The sequence below is a fragment of the Spizellomyces punctatus genome (genome assembly GCF_000182565.1).
Source record: "Spizellomyces punctatus DAOM BR117 chromosome Unknown supercont1.1, whole genome shotgun sequence".
In the NCBI taxonomy this organism is placed as follows: domain Eukaryota; kingdom Fungi; phylum Chytridiomycota; class Chytridiomycetes; order Spizellomycetales; family Spizellomycetaceae; genus Spizellomyces; species Spizellomyces punctatus.
The window spans coordinates 1753926-1769836 of record NW_015971537.1 but is presented as its reverse complement, the minus strand read 5'-3'; the positions used below and the strand labels follow the sequence as shown (position 1 = coordinate 1769836).

Genomic DNA, 15911 nt, shown 5'->3' with positions numbered 1-15911 from the left:
AAAACGCTTCTTCTCCTTCTTCTTCTTCTCGTTCTTGATTTGATGACTCAAAGCGAGGGTTGTGAGTCAAAGTGACGTGCAAGGTTTGACTCACTCCAAGGTTTACCTAACCCTTGCTTTCCTCGTCTTCTCGCATCTATTCATACAATTGAGGGAGTTTTCCCAATTGGTTTTGCATTGGGAAACGGTTCGCGTTTTATAGAGTGTATAGCGCGCGCCTGTGTGTGTGTGTGTGTGTATCGGAGAGAGAGGGCACCATACAATCTTTTGCCCCGAGGAAAATACGGGGAGTAAGAGGGTTACTCATGGACACTGACCGTGTGTTGCCTTTGCCGATACCTTCCAACCCACTTGCACCAACGATAGACGTAGCAGCGGCACAATTATATTTCAAGCGCATGCCGAACGGCGATTTGGTGAATTTGGATGGTCCATCAGTCTTGTATGCTGCTGGGCTCTATTTGGATCGCAACGAGAACGCTCCTGCTGAAGGTATAAAGTTGATAGGCGCGTTGATTTTTCAAGTTTCTCATCTCGTTGTCTAGTAGCTGCGGAACCCTCTGCGTTGACGGGTTCACCCCCCCAAGTCGTATCCCCAGATCAACTCCAAAACTCTCTTTCCGCCTCTGCGTCCTTTAAATTGGGTCCCGACTCTGAGGGATCGGATATCGCAGACCATACGCTGGATAACACACTTTCTCACCACCACCATCTAGACGTGCAGCACGATCCTGTGGCTGCTGCTGCTGCCGCTGCTGCTGCTGCCGCCGCCGCTGCTGTTGCTGTGCAGACACCCGGTACAGCGAAACGAGGGACGGGACGAAGGCGGTCAAAACCGTACGATAATACAAACCTTGAAGGAGCGAGTCCTTTGAACGGGAGGCCGACGAAATCGTCGTCTGCTATGGCGAGGTTGGCTGAAGGGGCTACGAAAGCGATGGAGGAATTGGAGGATGAGTTGGCATTAAAGCGGCGGAGGAATACAGGTTTGTTTTGTTCTGTTTTCTTGTTTGTTGTGCTTTGAGATTAACAGTTCATTTACAGAGGCTGCCCGCCGCTCACGCGAACGCAAAGCCGTCCGCCTATCCACCCTCGAAAATCAAGTCGCCCAACTCGAAGCCCTCAATTCCAGCATGTCGCTCAAACTCGCCGTTGTCGAAAAAGAGCGAGCCATTTTTGCCGCTCGTGAAGCGGAACTGAATCGGCGGATCGCGAGTTTGGAGGCGAGTTTGCGGGAGGCTCATGATGCGCTTATGGCGCGTGCCATTGGGCGACAGGAATTGCCTGGTGCGCCTGCTGAGGGGGCGGATCCGTTGGGTCCTGCACCGCCTTCGGAAGAGTTTGCGGGAGAAGAGTTGTTGCAGGCCAAGATGGGATAATGTTTTTTTTTTTTTTTGAATATTGTGTGTGTTGCGTAGTTTTTGTTTTTTTGCTGGGGGTCTTTTTATAAAAGACGAGTGTTGCAACCATGTTGGGGTATTCGTTTTGGGAGATTAGTTTGTATTGGCATGTTGTTGGGGTTTTTGCCATTTCTTTTCTTTACTTTTCTTGTTGTTGTTGTTGTTGAATAGGCTCTCTCTCCTTCTCTATCGCTTTTTTGTATATAAATAAACCGTTTTGTGTTTTTGTATTTTTCGATGCGCTTTGATTAGACTATGAGAGGATTTAAAGATACGCGGCTTACGTGTTCTTATCAGTCACAGTTGTTTAAAAACCCACATTGCTCACCAGTTGGTGCTCATTGTCTTTTGTTGCAATTTACACTTTTGCCAAATCTTTATTATGGCAACCGTCGAAACCATTTACGTGGGCACCATCATCCACTCCATCTCCCAAACCCAACTCGCCTACCTCAATCCAGGGATCCTCGGCGTCAACACAGACGGCACCATCGCCTTTGTCCACACTCTCCCCCCATCCACCCCTCTCGACACCTTTCTCGCCACCCTCACATCCAACAACACTCCCACAATCCGGCATCTCCCCGCCCACACCCTCCTCCTCCCCGGTTTCATCGACACACACATCCATGCCCCACAGTACCCCTTTTCAGGCACAGGCTACACCCTCCCCCTCCTAACCTGGCTAACAACCTACACATTCCCCCACGAACGCCGCTTTAGTTCCCTCTCGTACGCTGAAACGATTTATAAACGGGTGGTAGCCAAATCCCTTCGATGCGGAACAACGACTGCAGCGTGGTATGGTACGATCCATACACCCGCTACGATCCTTTTAGCGCGTACGTGCGTTGAGATGGGTCAACGTGCTCTTGTGGGTAAAGTCTGTATGGATCGGAATGGTGGGGACGGCTACGTTGAGAACAGTGCTGAGCAGTCTTGTGAGGATACAATCGAGTTTATTAGGGGTGTACGACAACTTGGGTCGGAACTCGTTCAACCGATTTTGACACCGCGGTTTGCGGTATCGTGTACAAAAGAGTTACTTGCCTCCATCTCGTCGTTATCGGACTCTGAAAACCTACGAATACAAACCCACTGTGCGGAAAATATTCAAGAATGCACACTTGTTGAATCACTATTTCATCTCCCGTACGTGCAAGCATATCACTCTTGCGGGATTTTGGGTCCCAAAACGATTTTAGCACATTGTATCCACCTAAACGATTCCGATCGTGAACTCTTATCACGCACACAAACCTCCATCTCACATTGTCCTGTCTCCAATTTCGCATTATCAAGTGGAATATGTAACGTCCGCGCTCTTTTAGATGCCGGTATTTCTGTTGGATTAGGCACAGATGTTGCGGGGGGGTGGAGTACCAACCTCTTGACCGCCATCCGAAACGCTTTGATTGCTTCCCGAGTTTTATCCATGCGAGATGGAACGGTGCCATTATCGTTAGAGGAAGGAGTTTATATGGCTACATTGGGCGGCGCGAAAACACTCGGACTGGACGCCCAAACAGGGAATTTCGTCAATGGGAAATATTTTGATGCGATTTTAGTGGATTTGGATGCGTGTGCGGATGGACGGAGGGATCATTTTGCGAGTCGGTCTGTGGATGTGTTTGAAGGTGAAGGTCCTCAAGAGTGTTTTGAAAAGTTTTTGTTTTTGGGAGATGAGAGGAATGTTGTTGAGGTTTTTGTTGCGGGGCGACGTGTTTTTTGTGTTGATGAGTGATACAAGTCGATGAGGGATTGGTTTATGTTTTTTTTTGTAGTTGATTGGGTGGTGTTTTTGGGATTTTTGATAGTCTAGAATTTCCAATAGAGTTGTTTAGATTTTACTAGTAATGACGGAATGGGAGGAGTAGACCCCGATTTGTTTTGCTTTTTTAGCTAAAGGTATATCGATTTTTTGACAAGCTACAACCAAAAGATGCCCATTTACACAAAACACCAAAAACCTCACAAATCCCATATTTTAATCCTCCATCCACTTTAAACTCGCCATAACCAAAAACCTCCTAGGCAACCTCCCGGGATTCGGCGCCAAAACCGTCATCTTTTTTTTCTCCTCCTCAACTTCACTCACATACACAAACCCAGCTAAATTCGTTCCAAGCACCAAGGAACTTTCTTGTTCGGGTGTTAGGTTTGTTTGGGTGTCGGGGAGAGGCGCATTCGAGACGGCTAATATGGAATGAAGGAGAATGTCCCCGGGTTCTACTTTGACGAGTCGGGTTTCTTGGAGGAGGCGTTCGGAGCCTAGTGGGAGGGCTGAGGAGGGTGCCAATGTACCTAAAAAAAAAAAAACACAAAAGTTATAACATACAAAACACAGACTATATAACCACTATTTTGGATAGTATGCATCTTTACCTTCACCAACCATCCGTACAGCAACATCCGTAAAAGAAACAAGAGAAGAATAAGGACTTAATTCCCCTTTAAGCGTTCCATAAAAGTATTCTTTTATTTTATGCATTTGTAATTGTTTGCGATAGGTTTTATCTCGTGTGACGACCTATACAAATCATTTGTTAACCATTTATTTACATTTTCAAAACACACAAAAAAAAAAAAGGAAACGTACTCCACCGGATTTGGCAAGTTTGATAATGGATATGCCTGAACCGTTTGGGAATCGTTTTGTGAGTTCGCTGTAAAGGCGTTCGTGGCCCAGAACAAGGATAGCATTCACTATACAGAACATCATGTTTTTGTGTATTAGATATACTATATTGGGTATTTGTTTCTTTGACGTTACCTCCAAATTGATCAATAGCATGGGTTAACGTTTCGTATCCATCCACATCCACAAACTGTCGCGGGGTATTGATTATACACCCCGAAGAACGCACTACCCACCATCAACAACCCCATCAACATTTCCCCATCACAAAAAAACAAAAAGGACAGACAAAGTCTACTCACCATCCACTTGATCCAATTTCTTATTCACGACCCCCGCCAACCGCTCCACCAACGCATGATACAATTTCGGTTTCTCCAAAGCAGAAGCATACCCATAGTAATACACCAACGGACTCGTCCCAGTCGTTGCAGACGATGCCGAGAATTCTTCTTCAACGTCAATGGGACGGCTGATGGCTGTTGCTGAGAGTGTGCCAGGTAAACTGACAGATCCCTACAAAAGTTTATTGAGGACGAGTTGAAAGTAGGGTGATAAAGGAAATTCAATACCTCGTTGGGATCAATATCGACAAAAATGGGTTTGTTGCCTTGTTTGACTGCATAGTTTAAGAGGATTTTGCAGAGTGAGGTTTTTCCTACGTCTTCGGGTCCGACAATCATGACCTACTCCTCAAAAAAACAACAAACAAATACATTAACAAAAGAAGCAAATACAAATTCGCTTCTTGACACACTTTGTACCTTTGGTCCTGCGTCACCCTTTTCAGCAGCAGCAGTACGCAACTGCTCCAACGCAAGATGAACATTCAAATAACTCTGCATCGGAGCCTCCTCTGCTATATAATCTACAGTAGGTTTCCCTCGAACGTGTTACAGAGTCAAGAAAAACATGATAAAAACAAGGATGGAAAAAATAAAAAGCAAAAGGATATCTCTAATGTACATCCATGCCAGGTGTACACTGCGACTTTTCGACCCGAGAATGCGTAGGTGGGGTCTGATGCGAGTTCTGTGCCAAAGATCTCGGCGTGGCCTGATTTGAGCTGGATAGAAAAAAGGAAAAAAAAAAGGTGTTTCAACAACTGGACTCTATTGTCTTTTGTATTGTACGTCCCATCCAAAATTGTGTGTATTGTACAATCTATTTTGTTGGTAATAGGAAGGGATTGTATGGCATGTACACTCTATAATGCTCATGCTGGTGTTATTGGTCCATACCTTGAGGGTAACGATCCCATTCTCTGAAAAATCATTTTCGAAACGGAATTCTTGACCGGGACGGAGCGTCACGATGCGGCCTGGTTCTGATGCTATCTCCTACAGTAACGAGAGCAGAGTTGATAGGATGCGCACGGTAAGAAGTTGAGGGTATCTCTTTTACCTCTTGGGCATCGCTGTCCATCGTAAATTCAACAGCTTGGATGGGCAAGCCATTGGTAACGAAGATCGGATTGCTGGACGTCCAGGATGAGTCACGCTATCGGCGTTGTTGGCATGGATACGCGCAGAACCGCCTGACTCACTTGAGCGTTCGTAGTCGGAGTGTTTTCCTTTGTTGTCCGCCACTTACGCAAAATTAGTGTTTTTGCTGGCTGCGAGCAGTTTATACTTGACTGCAAGAGGACGATATTTGCATATAGCATTTGTAGGGTACAGCGGGGTCTCCTAGTAAGGAGTCATTAACAGAGCTGTTTTTGGTCTCTTGCTAGACCATCACGAGAGAGCGTGAGCTGGGCTCGGTCGGCGCCGCCGTCATGTCCCAATCCATAACTTCAACCTCCCTACCACGCGCAATGTCTTTCCGAAACTACGGCCTCCTTCGCGGGTACAGAGGCCAAACAACACGGCCTTTTGTACCCCTCCACCGGCACATGTGGACCAACTCGCAATATACCCGTCGGCCGCGATGGCAACATTGGCAGCACAGAAATACCCGACATGAACAACGGAGAAGCATATTTGGAGCAGCGAGGGCAACGTTTTCCTTGTTGCGTATGACGGTTGCGGCTGCTTCTGCGGGTGGGGGTATGGTGGCGGTGATGGGGTACAAGTTGAACGGTACGTCGTTCAGAGTGCACTGCAACCAGGCGATTAAGTTAGAGTACTAAAATACTCTTTGTACAGAATTACAAAAAGAATATGTCCCAGACTGGATGAAAGATGCCTTTTCAAAGGCCAACGATTTTGTATCAAGTATCGACCTTAGTAATATCGAGATCCCCGAAATCCGACTCCCAGATATCGACGTTGACTTATCAAAGTTTAAATTACCCGATATACTCCCACAGACACCTCCCGCACTTCCAGGCATGGAAAAAGCTGCTGAGAAGTTTGATGAACTGACGACTGCGGCGTTGGGTGGGGACCCGATTGGAACGATACCGACAGAGTTGGATGTTATGAAGGCCGTGCAGCATCAGGCAACGCAGACTAAACCAATGAGCACCATGACTCCGCCTGATGAAGATTTGATGGTGTTGACCAAGAAGCTGATTGAAGTCCGGAATTTGTTAAAGACAGTGGATAATAATGCAAAGATGACATTACCTAGTATTGTGGTGATTGGATCGCAGAGTTCGGGTAAAAGTTCTGTGTTGGAGGCTATTGTTGGTCATGAATTTTTGCCAAAGTAGGTGGTAGTGCATGAAACATGCATAATTCATAAGAGCTTAACACTGGGTTTGGAACAGGGGTACGAATATGGTAACACGACGACCCATTGAGCTCACGCTCATTCACACACCAAACTCGGCTGAAGAGTACGCAGAGTTTCCTCAGCTGGGATTAGGAAAAGTTCGCGATTTCACTCAGGTGCAAAAGACCCTAACGGATCTAAACATGGCCGTATCCGACGCAGAATGCGTCTCAAACAATCCGATCGAACTCCGTGTGTATTCTGCCAATGTACCTGATCTCACCCTTGTCGACCTCCCAGGTTACATCCAAATCCACAATCGAAATCAACCCGCCATTCTCAAAGAGAAAATTGCCGACCTGTGCGAATCCTACATTCGCGAGCCTAATATCATTCTGGCTGTATGCGCCGCCGATGTCGATTTAGCCAACTCTGAAGCACTTCGAGCGAGTCGCAAAGTGGATCCCAGAGGGCAACGTACAATCGGTGTCGTCACAAAGATGGATTTAGTCGAGCAGGACACGGGTGTGGGGATTTTGACCAACAAGGATTACCCCCTCCAACTGGGCTACGTTGGAGTAGTGTGCAAATCATCTGGGTCTGGAATGAATTCTCAGGCGTTGATACGTTCCGAAGACGCTTTTTTCAATTCTCAGCCCTCATACCGGTCCAAAAAGGTCATGGTGGGGACTGCGACACTGAGACGGAGACTCATGCAAGTACTTGAGGACCACATGGGACGATCCCTGCACAGCATTTCAGATGCCGTACAATCCGAATTGGATGAAGCTCGGTACCAGTTCAAAGTCCATTACAATGATCGAAAGATTAGTGCAGAGAGCTACGCCCTTGAATCGATTGATGCGTTGAAACAGCGCTTCAAGGAATTTGCAAAGCAGTTTGGAAAGCCCCAAGTTAGGGAAGAAGTTCGCACGATGCTCGAACAGCGGTTACTGGACATTTGCTCAGACATGTACTGGAGTGACCCTAGGATTGGTAACCTACCCCGCCTATGCCTTGTGGATCCCTATTGGCCCACCCGGCTTGACATGAGCTCGGGGGCGTTAACCAAGAGTGGCGTTGGACGGGCATCAGTCCAACTTGTGGTGGACGTCCTCATGCGGAATATGGAGCGACTCACTTCCACTGAACCATGGGTCCATCATTCGGAGGGGCGTCGCAAAGTCATGGAATTCACCAATGATCTCCTCCGCACAAAGTTCCATACTGCAGTAGACCAAGTCGAAAACACCATCAAGCCATACAAGTTTGAAGTTGAATGCTCGGAACTCGAATGGCAGGAGGGCCAAAAGCGGGCTGTGGCATTACTGGAAAAGCAAATGGCAGATGCAACTAGAGGATTACAAGGCATCAAATCGACGGTTGGACGTCGTAAATTGCGAAATGCCATTAAATATGTCCAGAAAGCTGACAAGGATGCTGAACTCCGTAAACAATCCTCTAGCGATGCCAAGCCGCTTGATGAAGCTCCACCACCGGAATCCCTTGACTCGGATCACCCCGCCTACAATGTTAAACTCATGGAACGCGCCCGCGAGGCCCTCAACCTCCAATCCCGCGTCGCCCTGCTCCAACACCGCATCAGCGCCGTCCGATCCCGCCAATGCAGCACCTCAGATAACAAGGCTTGCTGCCCCGAAGTCTTTTTATCCGTCGTCGCCGATAAACTGACTTACACGGCCGTCATGTTCATCTGGGTCGAACTCTTGAATGAATTCTTTTTCCAACTCCCCCGCGAGATTGATAATCGTTTATACTATGATTTGACTCGGAATGAAATTATGGAATTTGCCAAGCAGAATCCTATTGTTGCCAAACATTTGGAGGTTCAGGAAAAGAAGTTTACGTTGGAGGTTGTTATGGAGAAATTGAGAGAGTTGCAGAAAAAGCGTTGAGTGTGTGACATGGTGTTTTTTGGGGGGTGATTGGAGGATCATCATTCGTTTTTTTTTTTGTTTCTACACACTGTATCTATGCTTTTATCTTTATATTTTTTTTGTGTCGTTGTTTCGTTTGGTGGTGATTATAAGGGTAGATTTGGATAAAACATTACAATTTTCTTTTCAACTGGATATCTGCCATCCATTTTTAATTTTGGAAATCGGGTGTCGTACTCTGGGCGATACAGCATACTGGTGAGCTTGTATTATAAACGCCTCTCAGCATCTGACCTCAAAGTCCCTTCCACGTCACGTCCATTGAACACTGCGATCAAAAGCCCCATGATGTTTACTGCCAAAGTCCTTGTAGTGAAAAACTATAAGAGAGCCTACAAGGCCACACTCACATTTTGCCTGATACTTGCAAACCACACCAACACAATAAAAAAAGAGCATGACGTACGTACAACCAACCCAAACCCATAAGATAAACTACACACTAACATCCACCCACTCACCACCAGCGTCTTCTCCGCCCTAAAATACAAACCCAACCTCCGCATCGTCGTGGCCGTCATCGCCACAACAGCCCTATCTGGCATCGCCCTCGCCGAACGGGACCTCTTTTTCAATCCTACTTTATTGTTACGCCATGATCGTCGACATGAGGACCCGTACCCGTGGAATAAGGTCAAGCCGAATCAGAATTTGAAATTGTATGCTGTGAATCAGCGTGTAAGTTTTTTATGTGGAGTGCTAGATTGTTGTTCACGGTGGATGGATAAGTAATATCTTTTGGTTTGCGGTAGTTTGATAATATTGATCCAAAGAGTATACCCACGAGGGACTGGGATTGATGTGTGTTTTTTTGTATAAAGGATTTTGGGGTTGTTGTGAAATGAGGTGCCTTGAAGGCTTTCTTGTTGCTCGTTTCCTGAACATGTATAGTTTTGTTTTTTTTTGCAAGATTTTATGAGCGTTTTTTGTTGGAGGGATGATCAATCGGACTCTGACAATGAGATTATTGTTTCCAATCACTAGCGTTGGTCGTTCAATCTGTGCTCCAGTACGGGGGCATTGGAACGCATTTTTCGTCGATTTGAGGATACTTGAACGTTTTGAGTGTTTTGTATATTCATATTCGATCATGATCCAACTCCGTCTCAAACTATCAGTGCAGTTTACCTGGCCTGCTTGTATGTATATAACGTGTTTTCTTTTAGTAAAAGCCCAGTCGCAATGCATTTGTTTATTTTGCGAGTGGTCCTGCAAAGGTAGTCACTACAAGTTTTATCAAAACACAAGGGCCAAAGTGAGTGGAAACATTCACTATTATTTGGACGCTTGGTATGAAATACCATTAAGGCTTGTGAAGTATTTAAAAGGAGCAATGCCATGTATTCTTTGGAACGTATAGACAGTTTTTTGTCCCTCAACCATAATCCTCACGTACTGGAGAGTTTCCAGTGACAATATTTACCGCTAGCACGATGATTCAAAACAGCGAGAAACGCCGGGGTGATACTCTTTCATCTTCATCTTGTCTTGATTCGACAATGAACGATATGAAGTAGTGGATAATATCATAGGGCGTGCACTCTGCACGGCTTTCACTCTGGTACAGAAATCTGCCTTTCAATTTTATCTGGAGCCTTATTGAGTGCTCGCTGGTCAAGCAGCCCGCAGATCGTTCGGTGGACAACGGGCGCTGGCACCTTGCCGAATCCGCTAATGCCCTATTTGAATTCAAGACAGCCTGTCAAGACTACTGGTATCGACAATCCGCTGGTAAGCTCTGCCGTGATATTCCTTTCCTAAACTCATGAAGAAGGCCAGAAAGACAGCGATACAAGTCTTTGGAGGTCTTGTTTTCATTTTAAAAAGATGAAACAATACTTTTTTTGCAGTTGGGATGTTACTTATTGTCTTATATTCGATCCAGTAATAACTGATGTGGAGGCATATTGTCGGAGTACAGGCGCACTTGACTTGAATTACATGATGCTCTGTTAAAACGGAGATTCCCAACCTGCGCCCATATGGGATGAACAAGTTGAATGTTTTTCGAATGCCAGAAAGGTGGCAGATGATGAAGCCTAAAACGGCACTTGGTAGTGAAGGAGATGTCGTCCTTTGCACTTATTCTCATCCTATTAAACTCATCTCTGCAAGATCCCTCGTTTCTGGTGGGGAGCTAGCGCTTGAAATGCCATAATTCTGAATCCATTCCTCACTCATTCTTTTGCTCGCGATCGAGCATTGCATCTAGTTCACAGAGCAAGGAGTCCGAAAACTCGGACGAGCTGACAGTTACGTAAGCGAACGCGATCCTCCGAGTTCATCAGAACTAGAACATTGCTGGTAGAGTAAATACAACCATTCGCCCAAATGCTAGCAAACGCAGCAACAGAGGATGCTGTGAAGCGGAGACGAGAAGAAAGGGCACGATTAGCCAGAAAGGTGATTGCTGGTGTACGTTTGGCAGTTCGTTTATATCAAGTCGTTCTCAACTGCCATGACGGTTTTAGGAGATCTTGGAGCAGATGAAAGAAACAACCACCCCATCATCCCCAGCTTCTAAATCATCTTATTGCTCATCACGCTCAAATATCCCCACCCGCCCATCATCTGTTCTCGGAGTTCGAACCGACCGACCCGACAAATCACTACGAAGTAGTACTGGTTCCGCTCACCTCGATCGGAATGCCATCATCTCGAAAGCCTCCGTGTATCAAAGCTTACCATACTTACCGACGAAAGGAGAGCAGTTTGCTTCATCAGCAACTTCAACAGCAGATGAAGCGAGTACGACCGCAATAGATGACGATACGACTGCACATCGTGTGGATCGCATCCTGGACTTTTTGAAAGAGGTGGAGGAAGATGACGCTAAAAGTGCTGCCAGCATCAAAGCTGGGTCAGCTGCTATTGGGGGACTTCTCGGGACGGTGTCGGGGTAGGAGAAATGGTGTTGATCTAAAAGATGACCCAATGTTGATTTTCACGTTAACTTTCTGAAGCACGTCAAACGTTGGTACAACCGAACCCATCATCGGTAGCACAAGTGAGTTTGACAACTAATATTCTTCACGTCGTTATGCGCATTGCTCACTATGAGCATTCCGTTCTTTTATGAAAATAAAGCTGCCGTGTTTGATGGAGTAAAAGCCAAGATCATGGGACAACAAATGGAGATCGAGGAAAAGGGGCGTACTCTTGGCATGCTCAAAAAAGAACTCAAGAAGGTGAAGGAGAGTTTACATGATCAGGCTCTGGAATTGTAAGTACTTTGGTGAGCTTCCTTATTGTCCAAAAATTCAGTGGCTAACCCATCTGAGGAAGCAAGAAGGAACTGAAATCAAAACTATCCCTGCAACGCAAAGAGTATGAAACTATCATAAAACGACATTTAACTTTTATCGATAAACTCTTGGCTGAAAAAGAAGACCTGTCAAAAAAGTGTGAGGTGCTCACTGAAGAAGTCAAGAATCTCGAAAAGCAGTTTAGGGATAAGGTACTGCGGCGGGCTTGCTGTCGAAATACAAATCTAACGACACATTTGCTCATCTGTACTATTTTTCCAAGTCCAGGGTTCTGGAAGAGCAGCATGAAAAAGATCTGAAGCAGCAGCGAGAGCTGTGGCAAGCGGCTGAAAAAGTCAAGCGCGACAAGTGGATTCAAGAAAAGACCAAGGCTATCAAAGATCAAACCATCAAAGGTCTTGAGCCCGAAATCCAACGGATGCTCTCTGTAAGTTACCAGGAATAGAAAGCGGGCTTTTGAAAATGGATGTCTGAATTTGTACATGCCATCAGCAACAAAAGCTTCAAATCCGGCAGATGGAGGAAAAGTTCCGGGAAGATCTAGCTAAAGAGAAGACCCTTTTGGCTGAGCAACAGCAGCGGCAAATGGTGCGTGAATTACTGGCGCTATACACTTACATACATCATTGTAACATATTGATTTTAGGAAGCCATGCGAGACCGTATCGTGGCGGAACGACAGCGTGCGTGTGAAGAAGAGCGTGAATTCGCGCGCCAACGCTATCAAAAGCAGCTTGAACGGGACGAAATGGAGGTAGGCGATACGCTGATGCTTAGATAGAAGAAGTTTATCAAACATTATTTAATGGCATGGATACTAGTTTCAGCAACAAAAGCGCAAACTCCTCGCGGATTTCGATGAACAGAAGCACATTCTTATGGAATCCCACAAGATGGACCGGCAAGCTGAAGAATCATCACATAGAAAACAAATTGAAGAGCTCCGTCGTCAGGTTGACGTGGAGCGTGATGCCAAAGAACAGGCTTTGGAAGACGCAAGAAGAAAACAAGCAACGGAAGTAAGCAGGACTTGTCTTGCACCCGTAGGCAAATGCTTTTGAATCGACGTTATTGACTTTTCCCCTCGTAAACAGCTCTCAAATCTGCGCGAAAAGCTCGCGATAGAAAAGGAAGAATGGCAAACGCACTACATGGCTAAACAAGAAGCTGAAATGCGTAACCGTGAAGTACGCAGGAGCAAACTTACATATACCATCTGTCCACTCTAAACCCCATCATTAAATTATTAGAAAGCGTTCAAAGAAAAGCTTGTCCGTGAACGGGACGCAGAGATCGAAATGGTCGTACAACGGCTTGAATCCGAGACAAGCTGCAATTCGAGTGAGGCGACTAGGAGGTATCGTATGGAAATTGAGCGTCTAAAAGCCGAGACGGCGGAAGAGGTCAAGCAGGTAAGTCAGCCGCTAAAAAAACGATCAATTGACGGTCACATTCCAACACGACAGAACTGCCTTGGTTTATAGTTGCGAGATCAACATAGTTTAGCCATTGACAAGCTTCTCGCTGCACAAAACGAGCTTCGCGCAATTGAAGATGCCAAGCGAGATTTGGAAAAACAGGTCATCCAGGTGCAGCATGAGTCAACAGCAAAGGTATTGATCAATAATAATATCGCTACCCCCTAATAAATTTGAAGACTAAAAAGTATTTTGGCGCAAATGCACGCAGGATAACCTCATTCGCCAACAAAAGAACGAGCTCTCCCGCCTCAAGGTCGATGAAGAAACCCTAATGCAAACGATACGTGCGTTAACGCAACTGCACCTGTAGCAGCATATCATTCCTGAAGCTAATGCAGTCAAAAATCCGTTCTCGCAGGACGCGACTTTGAAGAACAGCTAGATGCCAAAGAAGCAACTTTACGTGCTCTCGCGGATCAAATCGCGGAGCATGACGAAAAAATAGCAATTCTACAAAGAAAGCATCGCAATGAAGTTGAGGAGGTGGTCAATGAGAAGGTGAAGACTCACTCAAGCATGCATGCAGTTACTCAATTTGAAACTGAACCCTTCACTTTGATGTCCATCAGGACCAAACAGTGAACCTCATAGAAGAACGAGTCCGAAAAGCGCTGGCGCTTAAAGACGAGTTGGTCACTAGTTTGAAGTCACAGGTGGAGGACCTCAGTATCAAAAACACACATCTTGAACGGTTGATCGAGAAGCAGCGACAGGTAACGTTGGATGGAAAAGGTGAACTGCGAGCTATCAATTCTAACGTTTCCACTTTAGGAACTTTTGAGTTAAAAGTAGAGTCACTTGACAAGCCAATTCATGTAATTAACTGCATCTGAAAATATAATTCTATTACAAGTACATACACATTCATGCACATCGGTCTCGTCCTACTACTGTAATGCTGAAAGTCAAATTATCTTATCCACGTTCAGGATTAATGATAACAAAATGTGCCACGTCGTAGGTCTGACGTAGAAAATGGTAATCAACATGCACATCGACCATCCGTCAGTCATTCATGGCAAATAATCATTACAATAGTATGGTACGCCAACCAAAATGAAGAAGAATGCTATACAGAAAGGTGACCACCAGCGCAACGTCAAATCGAATCCTCTGCAACCACCTAGTCTCGGCTGCTTCTGGCCCATTCCACCCGCAGAATAAGGTTATCGTATCCAAATCCATTGAGCTTTTCGAGTGCCCTTTCCGCATCCTCTTTGTGGTAGAAGCTGACAAATGCGAATCCCTTGCAGGCATTTGTTTCGCGATCCCTTGCCACGAACTAGCGACACGTTTTAGCCCTAAAATGCCTATTATTCAAATATCAACAGTCATTACTTACCACTCGTGATGTATGTCCGAATTTGCCCACTAAGTCTTTGACATCTGATTCCGAGGTATCTTCCGATAAATTTGTGATACGAATTGTAGGGAAATCGTCTCGTCTCTCTGTCCGCATCGATTCTCCTGGACCACGGTTTCGTAGGCTTGGAGGTACATACTTGCCACTCGTCTTGTCTTCGCCACCCGTCAAATCCGTCAATGCTAGCGCCCGGAACATGCGTGGTAAACAAGGGCTGCAACTTGGTAAAATTTCAGTACATGATTGAGACTTACATGATTCCTTGCTCTCAAGAGCTCCTAGCTCGTCAAGAGGTGCATGGGTATCCTTGAAGGGACACTTGCTGGTCCAGTGATCGCCCTTACAGATACGGCAACTAATCTTTGACTTGGCAGCTGCTGCCAATGCCTTCTTCAAAGAGTCGACTTCGTCTGATGGTTGTGGCATATCGTGGTCTTTGATAGTCGATGAAAGTTTCAGGAAAACTTTTTCGCCGTAGGACGTGCTGTTTGTATCGGGACCAGCTGAGAGGCCAGCAACCTCCCCGAACTTCTTCCACTTATTCTGTTGGAAGTGCCACATGATCCAGATCAGAGACAGTTCAAAAACAATAACAATGCCTGGTGTGTCCGTCGCCTTCTAGCAATCCCGTCTTGTCAAGGACACTCAACTCACCTTGCGCTCTGCGACCGCATGGTTGACTTGGGCCCTTATCAACCGCATTTTTGTTTTCCGGACAATCTTTACTTTCTTCCCGTCATCATTGAGCTTGTACTCGATCGTAACCCTCGTTCCGTCTGCCTCCTCACGAGTTGTGGGGGCAGGAAGGTCATCAGCATCGTACTCGGCTTCATTATCCTCTACATCCTCAGCCCAGTTCAGGCCAGATACGGGCTCGCTGCTCAAGTATCCACAACCTTTAGCATACCGTACGTGTAAGTCCAACTGTCTTCATACTTACGCCACAGGTGCCATTGTTCAGTGAGTTTGCGAATGAAGTTGAGGTGGCAGTTGTTTGTTGGATTGCAGTTGCGTGAGCTTTTCTGCAATACACGTATAATTGCCATGGCAACACTGCACGTGATATGTCAGGCAGGTCAATGGCCAACGACGGAGGCAAAATGTTCAAAAGATGCACGCAAGAAGCGCTGTTGCCAGACTGCTCAGT

General features: G+C 46.0%; 7 protein-coding genes across 8 annotated transcripts; 5 read left to right on the top strand and 2 right to left on the bottom strand.

Annotated features, from left to right (window-relative positions):
• Positions 1–21: 21 nt before the first annotated feature.
• SPPG_00680 lies at positions 22–1617 on the top strand. Of its 2 annotated transcripts, none has more exons than XM_016749007.1 (3): positions 22–492; positions 549–986; positions 1045–1617. In XM_016749007.1, the coding sequence occupies exons 1-3, from the start codon at positions 306–308 to the stop codon at positions 1377–1379; spliced, it is 960 nt and encodes a 319-aa protein (XP_016613037.1). In that variant the 5' UTR covers positions 22–305; the 3' UTR covers positions 1380–1617. The 2 variants fall into 2 exon arrangements, with proteins under 2 accessions (XP_016613037.1, XP_016613038.1); XM_016749008.1 differs by having other exon boundaries at positions 546–986.
• A 98-nt stretch (positions 1618–1715) lies between these two features.
• On the top strand, positions 1716–3361 carry SPPG_00679 (guanine deaminase). Its single transcript, XM_016749006.1, has one exon. It carries the CDS (start codon positions 1783–1785, stop codon positions 3142–3144), a length of 1362 nt encoding a protein of 453 aa, XP_016613036.1. The 5' UTR covers positions 1716–1782; the 3' UTR covers positions 3145–3361.
• On the bottom strand, positions 3266–5480 carry SPPG_00678 (cleavage polyadenylation factor subunit CLP1). The gene is made up of 10 exons (XM_016749005.1): positions 5443–5480; positions 5280–5378; positions 4994–5104; positions 4803–4928; positions 4611–4724; positions 4341–4554; positions 4174–4266; positions 4000–4106; positions 3786–3930; positions 3266–3704 (listed from the first exon to the last, which is right to left on the bottom strand). Exons 1-10 carry the CDS (start codon positions 5461–5463, stop codon positions 3388–3390), a joined length of 1347 nt encoding a protein of 448 aa, XP_016613035.1. The 5' UTR covers positions 5464–5480; the 3' UTR covers positions 3266–3387.
• A 116-nt stretch (positions 5481–5596) lies between these two features.
• On the top strand, positions 5597–8789 carry SPPG_00677 (dynamin-related GTPase MGM1). The gene is made up of 3 exons (XM_016749004.1): positions 5597–6119; positions 6186–6690; positions 6752–8789. The coding sequence occupies exons 1-3, from the start codon at positions 5816–5818 to the stop codon at positions 8610–8612; spliced, it is 2670 nt and encodes an 889-aa protein (XP_016613034.1). The 5' UTR covers positions 5597–5815; the 3' UTR covers positions 8613–8789.
• Positions 8790–8994: 205 nt separating this feature from the next.
• SPPG_08868 (uncharacterized protein) lies at positions 8995–9629 on the top strand. The gene is made up of 3 exons (XM_016757011.1): positions 8995–9056; positions 9122–9332; positions 9407–9629. The coding sequence occupies exons 1-3, from the start codon at positions 9052–9054 to the stop codon at positions 9452–9454; spliced, it is 264 nt and encodes an 87-aa protein (XP_016613033.1). The 5' UTR covers positions 8995–9051; the 3' UTR covers positions 9455–9629.
• Positions 9630–10984: 1355 nt separating this feature from the next.
• SPPG_00676 (uncharacterized protein) lies at positions 10985–14264 on the top strand (the record flags this gene model as incomplete). Its single annotated transcript, XM_016749003.1, has 16 exons — positions 10985–11057; positions 11126–11553; positions 11618–11661; positions 11742–11877; positions 11940–12111; positions 12183–12347; positions 12413–12508; positions 12567–12674; positions 12742–12939; positions 13015–13107; positions 13171–13332; positions 13405–13533; positions 13610–13685; positions 13760–13899; positions 13971–14114; positions 14173–14264. Coding segments are annotated over 16 exons (2179 nt in total), but the record flags the coding sequence as incomplete, so codon positions are not given.
• SPPG_00675 (translation initiation factor eIF3 core subunit g) lies at positions 14226–15763 on the bottom strand. Its single transcript, XM_016749002.1, has 5 exons — positions 15705–15763; positions 15419–15641; positions 15019–15307; positions 14744–14946; positions 14226–14683 (listed from the first exon to the last, which is right to left on the bottom strand). Exons 1-5 carry the CDS (start codon positions 15716–15718, stop codon positions 14525–14527), a joined length of 888 nt encoding a protein of 295 aa, XP_016613031.1. The 5' UTR covers positions 15719–15763; the 3' UTR covers positions 14226–14524.
• Between the last annotated feature and the right edge of the window lie 148 nt (positions 15764–15911).

What these genes read in the sequence shown, in the direction of transcription:
- SPPG_00680 (XM_016749008.1), top strand. Translation starts at nt 306, where the DNA reads ATGGACACTGACCGTGTGTTGCCTTTGCCGATACCTTCCAACCCACTT. An exon ending in CGAGAACGCTCCTGCTGAAG is followed by an intron (nt 493 to 545) that starts GTATAAAGTTGA and finishes CTCGTTGTCTAG; the next exon opens with TAGCTGCGGAACCCTCTGCG. An exon ending in AAAGCGGCGGAGGAATACAG is followed by an intron (nt 987 to 1,044) that starts GTTTGTTTTGTT and finishes GTTCATTTACAG; the next exon opens with AGGCTGCCCGCCGCTCACGC.
- SPPG_00679 (XM_016749006.1), top strand. Translation starts at nt 1,783, where the DNA reads ATGGCAACCGTCGAAACCATTTACGTGGGCACCATCATCCACTCCATC.
- SPPG_00678 (XM_016749005.1), bottom strand. Translation starts at nt 5,463, where the DNA reads ATGGACAGCGATGCCCAAGAG. An exon ending in TGGACAGCGATGCCCAAGAG is followed by an intron (nt 5,379 to 5,442) that starts GTAAAAGAGATA and finishes TCGTTACTGTAG; the next exon opens with GAGATAGCATCAGAACCAGG. An exon ending in TCGATATTGATCCCAACGAG is followed by an intron (nt 4,555 to 4,610) that starts GTATTGAATTTC and finishes AAACTTTTGTAG; the next exon opens with GGATCTGTCAGTTTACCTGG.
- SPPG_00677 (XM_016749004.1), top strand. Translation starts at nt 5,816, where the DNA reads ATGTCCCAATCCATAACTTCAACCTCCCTACCACGCGCAATGTCTTTC. An exon ending in GATGGGGTACAAGTTGAACG is followed by an intron (nt 6,120 to 6,185) that starts GTACGTCGTTCA and finishes CTCTTTGTACAG; the next exon opens with AATTACAAAAAGAATATGTC. An exon ending in GGTCATGAATTTTTGCCAAA is followed by an intron (nt 6,691 to 6,751) that starts GTAGGTGGTAGT and finishes GGTTTGGAACAG; the next exon opens with GGGTACGAATATGGTAACAC.
- SPPG_08868 (XM_016757011.1), top strand. An exon ending in TGTATGCTGTGAATCAGCGT is followed by an intron (nt 9,333 to 9,406) that starts GTAAGTTTTTTA and finishes GGTTTGCGGTAG; the next exon opens with TTTGATAATATTGATCCAAA.
- SPPG_00675 (XM_016749002.1), bottom strand. An exon ending in TCTTGAGAGCAAGGAATCAT is followed by an intron (nt 14,947 to 15,018) that starts GTAAGTCTCAAT and finishes TCCGGGCGCTAG; the next exon opens with CATTGACGGATTTGACGGGT. An exon ending in TCGGACATACATCACGAGTG is followed by an intron (nt 14,684 to 14,743) that starts GTAAGTAATGAC and finishes ACGTGTCGCTAG; the next exon opens with TTCGTGGCAAGGGATCGCGA.